The sequence below is a fragment of the Salvelinus namaycush genome, chromosome 32, assembly GCF_016432855.1.
Source record: "Salvelinus namaycush isolate Seneca chromosome 32, SaNama_1.0, whole genome shotgun sequence".
NCBI lineage: Eukaryota > Metazoa > Chordata > Actinopteri > Salmoniformes > Salmonidae > Salvelinus > Salvelinus namaycush.
Genome location: NC_052338.1, coordinates 96,058 through 110,768, shown reverse-complemented (window position 1 = coordinate 110,768; position 14,711 = coordinate 96,058). Strand labels below are relative to the sequence as shown.

General features: G+C 40.6%; 1 protein-coding gene across 1 annotated transcript in view; it reads left to right on the top strand.

The window, feature by feature from the left end:
- LOC120026739 (zinc finger protein ZFPM2-like) overlaps positions 1-3,528 on the top strand; it is a 96,635-nt gene extending 93,107 nt beyond the window's left edge. Inside the window, exon 7 of the mRNA XM_038971461.1 lies at positions 1,346-3,528. Coding sequence (XP_038827389.1) covers positions 1,346-3,528 — 2,183 coding nt within the window. The remainder of the gene's footprint in view (positions 1-1,345) is intronic.
- The last annotated feature ends 11,183 nt before the right edge of the window (positions 3,529-14,711 follow it).

The following is a 14,711-nucleotide window of genomic DNA, read 5'->3' as shown; positions in this document are numbered from 1 at the left end:
CGAGAGACTGAAAAACAGCTTCTATCTCAAGGCCATCCGATTGTTAAACTGCCATTGCTAACACAGAGAGGCTGCTGCCTACATACAGACTTGAAATCATTGGCCACTTTAATAAATGGATCACTAGTCACTTTAATAATGCCACTTTAATAATGTTGACATATCTTGCATCACTCATCTCATATTTATATACTGTATTTTATACCATCTATTGCATCTTTCTTATGCCATTATGTCATTGCTCATCCATATTTTTATATGTATATATTCTTATTCCATTCCTTTACTTAGATTTGTGTGTATTCGGTAGTTGTTGTGGAATTGTTACATGTTAGATATTGCTGCACTGTCAGTTTTACCCTAATACAGTAGCCTGAAACCCATGGTTTAGAGGCCACATCAGGCCTTCAAATAAGGTTGGAAAATTCCAGTAACATTCCCAGATTTCCAAGAAATCCTGGTTGAAGGATTTCCTGTTTATTTCCTCTCGTTCCAGTAATCTACCACCTGTGATTACTGGAAAACCTGGGAAAGTTACCAGAATTTCAGTAACGGGTGCTAAAAATAAATGTATCTTATTTATCTGTCACGTATACTCCCTCTCCGGCCTCTAGGTCATCAGGCTGCTGATTATCCCGCACACCTGTCACCATCATCTTGCACACCTGCAATGACACTTACTTGAACTCCTTAACCTCCTTGATTATCTTCCCTATATCTGTCACTCCCCTTGGTTCTTTCCTCAGGTGTTATTGACTCTGTTTCATGTCGGTGCGTTGTTTGTGTTTCGTGTTTATTGTTTTGTTTATTTATTAAAACACATCACTCCCTGTACTTGATTCCCAACTCTGTGTGTAGCTTAAGATTAACCAATGTACATGCAAAAACACAGATATTAAAAACAATTGTAAAAATATCTACCTGCAGTAGAGCATGATGGGAAATATGATAATGATTATGGTACAAATGTGCCTTTTTAGGGTGCCAACCAAGTGACAAAACCGTTAGTCACCTTTTAGGTGGCAGAAATGTATCATTGGACCTTATGGTGGGCACTGAGGGTACAAAGTATAGAAATATACCTTCACACTGTACCCCTTCTTGTGAGAGTGAGGTTATTGTACCTTTTATATTTCAAATATTGGGTACCGAAATGTACCCTTATACTCTTTATCCACACATGTACCCTAAAAGGTACTGAACAGTCATCTTTTTGTATCCCGGGGAACATTATTGTACCCTAACCTTACCCTTATTACTAATAGTGTGAATATATTAACAATCTAAAATGCCTTTATAATCTCATTCCTAGGTGCTAAGGTGGAGGCGGCGGTGTCCACTGGAGGCGGCACAATGAAATGCACAGAGTTTGACCACACAGCGGACTCTCTCCCCAGCCTCCAGAAGCACATTCTCTCCCACTTGTCTCAGACAGGCTACCGGTGCTCCCACTGCCACTTCAGCTTCACCTCCCCTAGGGAACTGGACAAGCACCACGAGATCCACAGACACAGTTTCTCTTACAGTGTCAAATTGGAGCCCTCTAGCCCTCGCCAGGCATCCTCGTCCATCCAGAACAACATGGTCCCCGCTGCTTTCCCCATGGGGCTGTTCTTATCCCATTTCCCCTACTCACAGGACTTACGAGCTGCCCCCCAGGCCTCGGAGATCCTGGCTAAGATGTCTGAGTTGGTCCACCATAGACTGAGGCATGTAGGTACTAACCACTACCCCGCTCATGTCATGTACAGCACCCTTGTCCCCAAAGGGGCCATGTGTTTCGAATGCAACATCACTTTCGGGAACTTGGACAACTACTTAATTCATAAAAAGCACTACTGTAATAGTGGTTGGCAACATGTGGCTAAGCCACATGATTACACCAGTGTCCTGGACAAAGTGACTGACACAGGGAGCCCTAAAAGTGGGGGATTGGGTGGGTTGGGCAGCCTGAACATGAGTCAGGGTCATCTATCTGACCCCAACAGTCATCTCACTTCCCCGTGCCTGAACCTGTCAGGACTAGACCTGTTCACCATTGGGGAGGGGAAGGCACAGGTACAGGCTGAGCTCCCAGGTACTGTGAAGAACCCTTCCATCCCCACCAGAACAGATGACAACCCCTCCATACAGGCAGACGTGACAAGTCCCAAAGCATCTCAAACGCCTAAGACAGAAATCTTAGACCCTAACAAGACAACGTGCGAGCCCTGTAAGATCACCTTCAGTCGTACAGAGACCTATATGGTTCACAAGCAGTATTACTGCGCCACGCGACATGACCCACTCATGAAACGAGCGCAAAGCAACAAACTGCCTGCCACCCAGAGAACGGTGCGTTCACGGAAACGGAAGAAGAACTTCAAAATGAACATTCCCAACCACGAACAACAGAGGTCTTCCATGAATCACCATCCACATTACTTTGGGATAGCATCCACTGGAGGACCAGGCATGTGCCAAGACCCAAGGGAGATATTCGGTAAACAGTTTCACCCCAGATACAACATGTTCCTTGGCATGGTTCCTAAGCATCCAGAGGCTAATCTCCCTTTCACTAAATCAGCTCTGATATCTAAGTGCAACGCCATAGCACAAGATGAACTGGATAACGCTATTGATCTCAGTAAAACGTGTTCATCATCAAGCCCTGGTAAATTATATACCACCCATAAAAGACTCATGGACTATCACGAGTGCACAGTGTGCAAGATCAGCTTCAACAAAGTGGAAGACTACCTTGCACACAAACGGAGCTCTTGCCCAGTCACTGCTCCAGATCGCAAAACATCTGCGGTCGTAAAAAGAGGAGGGTTTAACAACCCAGTAGATGACAATGATACAAACTTGGGTAAAAGTGTTACCAATGGAGCCAACGAGGTGTTCTTGCAAATAGGTAGCACTAACGGGGATCAGCTTGCTGTCATCAAAGAGGAAAGCACGGATGAGTTTCTGTCCCAAGAATTTAGCCCTCTTTTATTTAAAAAAATGAGACTTGACGAACATATTTCAACCTTTTATAGAATCAAGCCTGCCGACTACACCACAGGTACAGTGGTGATGCAGAGAGAGGTCAGCGAGCTGAGACAAAGCCCCAATGAAGGGAGTGAGGTGAAAAAAGATCAGCCTATGCCTGATGGCTACCAGGAAACACAAGGTGTTTTGCCTCAAAATGGCCCCCAGGAGCCTGAGGACATGGTCATAGACACAGAGAACACACTCCAAGAACACAAGCTTGTGAACTCCCATCTCCCAGACAGCCACGTATCATCCTTGTCAGATTCAGAGAGTCCTGTCAGTGTCAACTCCAAGAAGAGCACTTCCTCATCCTTATCCTCCCCAGCAAAATCTAAGACAGAGGATGTACTACCTTCCTGTGTGAAAAGAGGCCTTAACGGCTCCATCCAGGCAACAAAGTGTAGTGTCAAATACTGCCGCCCCTGCGACATCCAGTTCAACAACCTGTCCAACTTCATAACACACAAGAAGTTCTACTGCTCGTCACACACCGCCGAGCACGTCAAATGACTGTGGTTCAGTGGCCAGTCTCTCTCCTCTTAAACCTGCCACACACAGGTTAAATACAGCACTGCTGGTGAACAATCAAGAGTACCATCTCCCTTCAGTTTGATAGCAAAATGCAATGTTTGTTGGACAAAAAAGTTGTCATATTTTCTGCCATCTTTGTGATGTATTTATTGTATTAAGATTTTAATATATATTTAATTGAAAAACAATGTTAATTCTAAAACCTTGTGTCATACGCACAGAGAATTGTTGACTTTTGAATGCATTTGTATTGATTATGAAGAGATGTTCAACAAAAACTCTTTGGTTGAAAAGACTCACAAGCACTAGTCTATCCATACAGATTATTATTGAGTTTTAGGTCGTTTACCATCATGAAGTGATACAAATAATACTGTTTTTGGAATGATAGCACATGTTTGTTGATGTTAAATTTCACTGTAGAACTTTGTCATGTACTTAATGTGTAAATTGTATATTCATTTAAATGTTTGGTTTACAAAACTTTTTTTTTTAAAGTGTACCTCTGTTGATTTTTTTCTCCTTTTTTTATCTCTATTGCAGTATTATGAGAGTGAATTAATATATTTATTTTGTCTGATTTGATGAATTGTTGATAAAATGTTTGAGTGTTTTCAATGAAGGTTGTGATCATTCCAATGTAAAAAAAATACATTGTTAATGTGTTGCTATGCATGCCTGTGTTCAGAATGAAATTCCTCAAAATGTTTGATATTTTTACATTGTGTTGTGGAAATTAAAATTAAAATCTCAGGCCCAACTTTCTTTATGATGCCTATCTACAGATGTCTATCTTCGTTCACATTGAAACAAAGAAGCAACAAGAGGCAAGATATTAGAAACAAATAACTTTGCCTAGTGGAGATGGAGGAAACTGAAACTAAAACATTATGCTTAAAGAACTATGCTTCCTCTTACAAAATATTGTTTGGTGAATCATGGCTGACTCCGTCATTTGTAAAAAGTTTCAGTAAATTATTTTGGTAGCATTTCTATGATTTAAAAAAATATATATACACTACTGTTCAAAAGTTTGGGGTCACTTAGAAATTTGAAAGAAAAGCTAATATTTTGTCCATTAAAATAACATCAAATTGATCAGAAATACAGTGTAGACATTGTTGTTGTAAATGAGTTTTGTAGCTGGAAACGTCAGATTTAACATGGAATATCTACATAGGCGTACAGAGGCCCATTATCAGCAACCATCACTCCTGTGTTCCAATGACACATTGTGTTAGCTAAGTTTATCAATTTAAAAGGCTGATTGATCATTAGAAAACCCTTTTGCAATTATGTTAGCACAGCTAAAAACTGTTGTCCTGATTAAAGAAGCAATAAAACTAGCCTTCTTTAGACTAGGTGAGTGTCTGGAGCATCAGCATTTATGGGTTCGATTACAGGCTCAAAATGGCCAGAAACAAAGAACTTTCCTCTGAAACTCGTCAGTCTATTTTTGTTCTGAGAAATGAAGGCTATTCCATGCGAGAAATTGCCAAGAAACTGAAGATCTCGTACAACGCTGTGTAATACTCACTTCACAGATTAGCGCAAACTGGCCCTAACCAAAATAGAAAGAGTAGCAAGAGGACAAGTACATTAGAGTGACTAGTTTGAGAAACAGACGCCTCACAAGTCCTCAACAGACAGCTTCATTAAATAGTACTCGCAAAACACCAGTCTCAACGTCAACAGTGAAGACGCGACTCCGGGATGCTGGCCTTCTAGTCAGAGTTGCAAAGAAAATGCCATATCTCAGAATGGCCAATAAAAAGAAAAGATTAAGATGGGAAAAAGAACAGACACTGGACAGAGACACATTTAAAAGGCTCTGAAGGCTCATTGTGCAGCGATATGCCATCCCATCTGGTTTGTGCTTTGTGGGACTATTATTTGTTTTTCAACAGGACAATGACCCAATGGAGAGCTGAATTAGATGACCTGGCCTCCACAATCATCAACCCAATTGAGATGGTTTGGGATGAGTTGGACCGCAGAGTGAAGGAAAAGCAGCCAACAAGGGCTCAGCATATGTGGAAACTCCTGTTGGAAAAACTCCTGTTGGAAAAGCATTCCAGGTGTAGCTGGTTGAGAGAATGCCAAGATTGTGGAGCAGGTTGAGAGCTTCAAGATCCTTGGTGTCCACATCACCAACAAACTAGATTAGCAACTGATCGGATTACTCTACCAGTTCGTGGTGAGTAATCGCTGTTCTGATGTCCAGAAGTTATTTTCGGTCATAAGAGCTGGTAGCAGCAACATTATGTACAAAATAAGTTTCAAAGTAATTTACAAACAAAGGGAAAAAATGAACAAAATAACACAGTTGGTTAGGAGCACGTAAAACGTCAGCCATCCTCACCGGCGCCATTCAGGTGTTAAACAGTTGTTCCATCCCCAAGCCCAACTCAAGAGAAGGCTTCAAAATTGCTAAATTGAGCAAGAAAGGGGAGATTTGCTTAACCAATGTCAAGTCCTAGTTGATGGAGCTCATATACACCCCTTTCCCCTGAAACACACACAAGCTGTGACCATTTTCCCAAGGGTCTCTGAGCATTAAGACCTTTTCATTATTTTGTGCCACCAGGGGCACAATAATTTCTCTGATTCTGATTATCCGAGTGTGACCCCCTCCCCAAGAGTTCCTGCAGCTAGTGTTGCCAGCTTTACCACTACCTGGGTAGGGGTCTACACTGGGATTCCCACAGGCTAGGTACAACACTATACACGTCAGCTACTACAGCGACTGAAATAAATGCAACGCTTAACAAAGAGTTGCAGTTAGTTTCAGAGTGGGTGGCAAAGAATAAGTTAGCCCTAAATATTTCTAAGACTAAAAGCATTGTATTTTGGACAAAACATTCACTAAACCCTAAATCTCAACTAAATCTTGTAATAAATAATGTGGAAATTGAGCAAGTTGAGATGACTAAACTGCTTAGAGTAACCCTATATTGTAAATTGGAGTAACCCTAGATTGGCCTCTAGGCGTCACTGAACTGTCTCATTACACACACGTGATTACAATTCCCCTGATTAGTAATTGCATGTAGTATGTGCTCCCTGTTCACCATTGTGTTGTCAGTTATTGTTCCCATGTCCGTTGGTCTTGTGAGTACCTGTGCTTTGTTGTTTCGGCTTTCGTGTTTTGTGGTCTTGTTATTACGGGTCATGTCCCGTGTATTGTTGTGCACTTGTTATTACGGGTCTCGTCCCGTGTATTTATTAGAGGTTTAACCTCGCTCTTTTGTTTGGGTTACATCCCTCTGTTTTTGTATACGTGTTTGTTTTGGACTTTGTACCCCGTGCCTTTCATGGCATGTTGTATTTTTGGGTGGAGTATTAAAAAAAACTTACGTATTCCTGCGCCTGTCTCCAATCCTTTTATACAACGTGACAAATACAAGGTCGTCAAGGTTTTCATTAGCAGCTTTGAGAAATTCCTTGTATATTATGCTCACCCACCCGGAGGCTTTGGCTTTGCTGGACCAACCCTGCCAGGCAGGCTCAGACTCTTGAGGGGGCGTTGTTGCTTTAGTGGGTCTGACCGCGTTTATCTTTCTGTCTTGGCTGCGTATAGGCTACTTGCGGTTGGCCTATAAAACAGAATACTTTTAGGTGGGTCTCTAGGGTATAGGGTTGGGGACTGTTCCATCATGATAGGCCAATAAATAAATGGACTATATTTGTAATTATTTTAAAATGTATATCCCATAACAGCAATTTTTTTTTTAACTCTGTCACAACTCCTGCTCGCAGACACAGATGGGCTCTGGAATTTGCAACCACTTATTTTTCACTCAACTCACCACACTTTTCCAAACACAAAACCACACATACACACCCGCACATACCCACATACTGTGCGTTCTATGTCCTCTGTTTGCTGTGTTTTCTCTACCATGTTGATTCCTACCTAATATTGGGCTTTTGAGAACATTTGTGTTCGAGTTCCTTCCATCTATTTGAAGATGTATAATTCCAATAATTGTATTCTTCTTCTAATGCTGTCTTATCTATTTATAAATAACAGTTGAATACAAATTATTTTACAAGATAACTATCTTGAATGGTATAGTGTATTTGTAGGTTATATCTTTATCAATTGTTGCATGTTTTTTTATTACAATGCCAATAGTATTGGGTGTTTCATTATTTGACTATGCGAACTTTGTAGTATTTGTGTTTTTTAGAATAACCATATAGTAGTCTCGGAACAGTTGGTTATCAATGTATAGTTTAGCGACTACAAGAGTTACACATTTCCCTTTTAGTTTATTCACTTTGAAGAGTGGGTACAGAACTTTGCCCCATTTGCAATTTACTTCGGGAACTGATCATTAATGCCTATTTTCGTGTCAGCGAGTCTTTTGCCCAGGGTTTAACCCATTTTATCCTTAAAGAATGCAAATTTGTCAATGATTGAGCACTCGTATTGCTGTCCTCTATCCGAAACAATGTTTAAGTTGGGTTTGATCTGGGATCTGTAGCACTTTAACAAGGAACTTTTTCACCACACTCTGGATCTTCACCCTCATTCTCTTTTTTTACCGGCAAATGCGGATTTTCTCGCATTGATCTAGTCTGATATTGCTACTATATTGCGATCGCTACAGCCGATGGATCTGGATACTGCTTTCAAGAACATTTCTACAGCGTTAGTAAAGATGTAAACAATACATGTTGACGATTTCATTCCTGTGCTGTTTGTAACTACCCTGGTAATTTGACTGATAACCTGAACCAGGTTGCAGGCACTGTTTACAGTTTGAAGCATTTTCTTGAGTGGGCAGCTTGATGAAAGCCAGTCAATATTTAAATCACCCAGAAAATATACCTCTGTTGATATCACATACATTATCAAACATTTCACAATTTTTTTCCAGATACTGACTGTAAGCAATTGTGGGTGAGAGGCAGATGAAACAACAATATTTAACATGAGATCCTCTCTAATCTTTACAGGAATGCGGGTCTGAATATAAACAGCAACACCTCCACCACTTATTTCTGTCTTTTCTGTAAATGTTATAACATTGTATTGCTACGACTGTATTGTCTGAGTTTCTGAGAGTCAGAATATGAATGTCATCTGTTAGTAGCAAGTTATTAATTTCATGAACCTTGTTTCTAAAGCTACATATGTTAACGTGGGCTATTTTCAGCACTTTTCTGGGATGCTTGCTTGTTTTCATTGCTTTACTGGGAAGGTTAGCAGAAGTAGATTGTCTCATGTTATTTATGCTAGTGCAGGCGGAGCTGCACACAGTGGACTTCCTACTTGGGCACACCGCCTCAGTGCTAACTGCATATGTCTGGTTCATAGGCACATGATTACTGCATAGATGTAGGATTAGCAGAGGCATTCAGGGCAGTTAGAGGGACATAAATTAGGTTACTTACATTGTCTACCAATGTCCCTGGTATAATGTACATTTGCTAAAGCATTATGATATCTCAGACACAATGGTAGGGATTAACTGAGCTGGGCTTGGGTCATTGAATAGTAATTGTCTACATGCAGCCTTATAATGCTTTGAAAGGATCCAGGAACCCAAATTGTAAACAAAAGTTACACCCATTGAACTGCAATAATCACGTAGGCAGTTGTGAAGAGAAAGAATCCTGCTAAAGCGTTCAATGCCACAAGTCAGAGAGTTCACAGGGCCAGATATTATGGGTCTTTTATTAGTGTCTAGCAGAGTCAATCAGCTCTTTGAAATCCAGTTTCAACTGTTCAGCGCTGCCCTTCATAATGTCATTAAAACCCACATGGACTACGATAGAATTTATGTCCATGTCCTGGTGTAGTACATTCTGGAGCAGCTTAGTAATGCACTTTACTTGAGCTCCGGTATAGGACATTGCTCCTGGTGCAAAAACAGTCACATTTCTTACCATGGAGCTGCCCAAAATCACGGCTGGCGAGAAGGTGTTGTGGAAATACTCTGTCAATATTTCTCAAATACCAGAGCCTGTGAATTCAAAGACTTTTACTACAAAGCCAAGCTGGTTCATGAAGCAACTGCTTCCAGCCTTGGCACATACTTTATATAGGTTTCATCCTTATGTCACACACATAGTAACTCCTCTTTATGTTAAGGTTTCATCCCCTCTGGCATTTAGCCACCGTTATCTTTTTGCCTTGCACTAATTTTAGTTTGGTTTCACATTAGGGCATAGAAATAAATTAGAGCCATAGCAATGTTACAAAAATAAACAGACATGTCCACTCCCAAGACAGGTGCATGTCTAATGGTGCCTAATGACCTAGCCACACACAAAGAGTGCATTTATTCTGCTGACCACTCTAAGATGTATAATGGGCACACATGTTCTAGAAAATTTCAAATAGGCATAACCATAGCAACAGTAAATATTAGGCCATAGTAATGTTACAAAAATAAACAGACATGTCCACTCCCAAGACAGGTGCAAGTCTCATGGTGTCTAATGACCTAGACACACAGAGTGCACTTATTTTACTCTAAGATGTCACATATGTACTGGAAAATTCCCATTAAATGTCGACTTTGAAATCGTAGGAGTAGGAGTGGGCACAGTGGCCGCAGATACAGGTACCCCCAGCGACGAAGGTGCAGGAAGATCAGGTTCCAGAGTGGCAAAACTATTTGTTTCCGCTTCGGGCCTCTCGTTGGGAGTGTAGACTGCTTTGCGGGAGGCCGCTGTCTTCGGCTTCCATGGCTCGTGACATGCGACCACCGTTGATTGCCATGCTCCTCTTGCTGTGCTCTGAGTGGTCCAGTTTGTCCCGAAGCAAATCGTAGTAGATACAGCTCCTACATTGCTGGAACCGTTCATTTACTTATACAGAGGGCTCCATTGGCAAACTCATCTGGGACTAACGTTAGCAGCTTAGCTAGGTTAGCGGCTCTTTCAAGCAGATTAACCTGTCAGTTAAGTGGGATTCCAGGACAAGAAATAGTGGTCCTAGCTGTTAAAATCTTACCTCATTGTGGAATCCATGCAAACCCAAGTTCGGTATTTATGTTCCATGCAACTTCACCTTGAAATAATTCAGTAATTTCTCTCAAAAGGGGTGATGATACTAATTAATAATAATTTTGATCGAATGTGCAAACCCTCAGGAAAGATTTTGCACATGAGTGGACAAACTGATTTGGCTCATCAATCTATATGGTCTAAATCAGGATAATCCACTCTTCTTTGAAAATATTTATACAAATGTTTTGAATTTACAAGGCAACAAATGATCACATAAATATGGTGGGAGACTATAACACAGTGTTAAGTACCTCAATGGACTGTAAAGGAAATCGCTCCACAAACTATTATCCTCATGTCCTTAAGGATGTCACAATATTATGGACACATTAGAAATAGTGGATATTTGGAGACTAAACCCTTTTCCAAGAACGATCTAATGTAATTTCTTCAAAAAATAAAGCAAATTGGATGGAATATGGAGAACAAAATTATTCCCACAGGAACGCTACCAAAAATAATTAGCAGAAACTTGTTACTAAAGATGCAGTCATCTATGACTCTCCGAAATAACATTTTAAAAGAGAAAGCTAAATACTTTAAGCATGTTTTCTTTTCAGTCTCCTCCTCACCCTCTGAATAACTATTAAAGTAAGAAACAAGATAAACATCTACAAATAAACAAAAATATTAGTGTGAAGGACAAATTACAGAGGATTAACTTGTTGAGCATATTCAATCCTTTCACTCTGGAAAAACCCCAGGGCTTGATGGCAAGCCTTTTTGATATAATCAAAGCTCCATTAGTAGCTTGTTTAATCAAATCCTATACAAATGGTACTGTCAGGTCCTCAGCATCGGGGGGAGGTAAGGAACTGGTCTGTCTGCGCAATGTAGAGGAATAAAAACAACATAAATTGGAAAGTATACCAGTTTCGTTAGAGGACCAGGATGTTGACAGCTGCGTCATATAGATTGCAAAATAGCTGGGAATAGATTTTTGATGTACCGATTCCATGGCATAGGGTGTAGCTGATGTGCAAAATGCAAAAAACGACAAGATTCAATACTTTTCAGCTAAAATGGTTGAACATAACTCTTGCCACCTACAAAAAATGTAATATTTGGGGCATACAACCGTCACAGATCTGCAGATTCTGTTGCGAGGATACAGAATCAATAGACCATTTGTTTTGGTATTGTCTTGACTGAACCTGGTCTCATGTTCAGGAATGGCTGAAAAATATTTAAATGTATCTAAAATTTGACCCTAGAAATAGCATTGTTGGGAGATTTGGAGAGACCTGGTCACTCAATTGCTGATATAATAATGCTCTTTGTAAAAGTATTTATCTTCAACTCGCAATCAGTGGATTCTATTGGATTAGATGGATTCAAATTGTATGTTAGACATCATAGCATAGTTGAAAGATATATGGCACGTAGAAATACGAAGAGGGGGGCCAGCAGAGATGGGGATGTGTAACTGTAGTTGAGGGAGTGAAGTTGCTGGGCGAAGGGTAAAATGAAAGTAAAAAATAGGTAGGTAGGCTATTTAAAGAGTGCATGGTGGGCAGGGGAATTGACCAAAATAAATCGATGGATGTAGTAGCATATAGCCTAATTATGTCTGTCAAACAGGTAGGCCCTAACTCTTATTTCTGAAATAGGAAGAATTAGGCTCTAACACAAATCCCTCATTTTATTAGTAGTCTAATTAAAATGAAGACGGTTGAAAGGAATTATGCCTACATTCAGAACCATGAGCTGTCCATTAAAGATTGATTGTGCTTCACGTTTCAGCACCACAATGTCAATTACTCAAATCTGCCTTAGGGCAATAACTCAGATAAATACACAATGGGCAAAAATATTGTTTTTAATAAAATATATTACAGTGGTAGCAAGGTATCAAAGTTGAACACCGGGCCTCCATCTCGTCTTCACACTCTCCTCACAGCACTGCCATTGGTTAACAGCACACAACGTTTTTGATCAGCAAGAGCAGTGCAGGTCAGGTCTCAGGAATGGAATATCCATTATAGTGTGTAATGCATCATAGTTTAAGTTACAACATCCCAGCAGCTATCTTATGAATATAACTTTGCTCTGCGCCTCTCTGAGCATGCACTATAGGCTATGGATCGTTTGAGACAACACTAAATGGCCTATAGGCGCAATTGATATTGAGTGCCTAGCAGAGAATCAGAGATGAGGTGCGGCATCGGGCATACATCGATATATAGTGTAATAAGCAACTAATTCTACAACACTGAGAAATCCCAAAAATGTATGAATTACAAATTACATGACCATCCCATGGACTAGATAAAAAAATACTAAACCCTCCCCTTGAATGAAATTGAAAAAGCTTGGCCCTCTACCATTTCCCTCCAGGTAAAGATTCTGTCAATGTTGATCCGTCCCTTATGATGCTATTCATGAAATTATATTTATGAAAGATGTCTATTTGCTTATTTAAAGTTTTGAATAAATATGTATTATAATACATTTGATATTGAGCTCTTTCTAGTATGTTCTAAGCGTCATAATGCAATCTGCTAGGTAGCTTTAACAGTGCTGTGTATTCAGAAAGTATTCAGACCCTTGACTTTTTCCCCATTTTGTTACATTACAGCCTTATTCTAAAATGGATTAAATAGTCCCCCCCCCCATCAATCTACAGACAATGCCCCATAATGACAAAGCAAAAACACGTTTTTTTTTTCAATTTTCGAAAATGTATTACAAAAAAAAAAACTCATAACATTTACATAAGCATTCAGACTGTTTACTCGGTACTTTGTTGAAGCACCTTTGGAAGTGATTACAGCCTCGTCTTCTTGGGTATGACGCTACAAGCTTGGCACACCTGTATTTGGGGAGTTTCTCCCATTCTTCTCTATAGATCCCCTCAAGCTCTGTCAGGTTGGATGGGGAGCGTCGGTGCACAGCTATTTTCAGGTCTCTCCAGAGATGTTGGATCGGGTTCAAGTCCGGGCTCTGGCTGGGCCACTCAAGGACATTCAGAGACTTGTCCCGAAGCCACACCTACGTTGTCTTAGGGTCGTTGTCCTGTTGGAAGGTGAACCTTCACCCCAGTCTGAGGTCCTGAGAGCACTGGAGCAGGTTTTCATCAACGATCTCTCTGAACTTTGCTCCGTTCATCTTGCCCTCAATCCTGACTAGTCCCCCAGTCTCTGCCGCTGATGGTGCCAGGTTTCCTCAATACTTGACGCTTGGCATTCAGTCTTGGTTTCATCAGACCAGAGAATTTTGTTTCTCATGGTCTGAAAGCCTTTAGGGGCCTTTTGGCAAACTCCAAGCGAGCTGTCATGTGCCTTTTACTGAGGAGTGGCTTCCGTCTGGCCACTCTTCCATAAAGGGCTGATTGGTGGAGTACTGCAGAGATGATTGTCCTTCTGGAAGATTGTCCCATATCCACAGAGGAACTCTGGATCGCTGTCAGAGTGGCCCTTCTCCCCCGATTGCTCAGTTTGACCTGGCAGCTAGCTCTAGGAAGAGTCTTGGTATTCCAAACTTCTTCCATTTAAGAATGATGTGTTCTTGGGAATTTCAATGCTGTAGAAATGTTTTGGTACCCTTCCCCAGATCTGTGCCTCGCCACAATCCTGTCTCGGAGCTCTACGGACAATTCCTTCGACCTCATGGCTTGGTTTTTGCTCTGACATGCACTGTCAACTGTGGGACCTTTTATATAGACCGGTGTGTCTTTCCAAATCATGCCCAATCAATTGAATTTACAGGTGGACTCCAATCAAGTTGTAGAAATAGCTCAAGGATGATCAATGGAAACATGATGCACCTGAGCTCAATTTCGTGTCTCAAACTAAAGGGTCTGAATACTTATGTAAATAAAGTATTTATGTGTATATGTTTAATATATTTGTAAAAATATTTTTTCGCTTTGTCATTATGGGGTATTGTATGAGTATTTTTTTTTAAATCCATTTTAGAAAAAGGCTGTAACATATCAAGGGGTCTGAATACTTTCCGAATGCACTGTATATGGATAAAGTGTGATTCTACTTGAATCTTATGGGCGAGATGTCACCAAAGTGCGCAACAGAACAGTGTACTGTCTAAACTATCAAGGCACAAGGCGAGACCCAGATGCATACACAGGAGGCAGATGGTTGGAGTCTTACAATGTTTATTAATCCAAAAGGGTATGA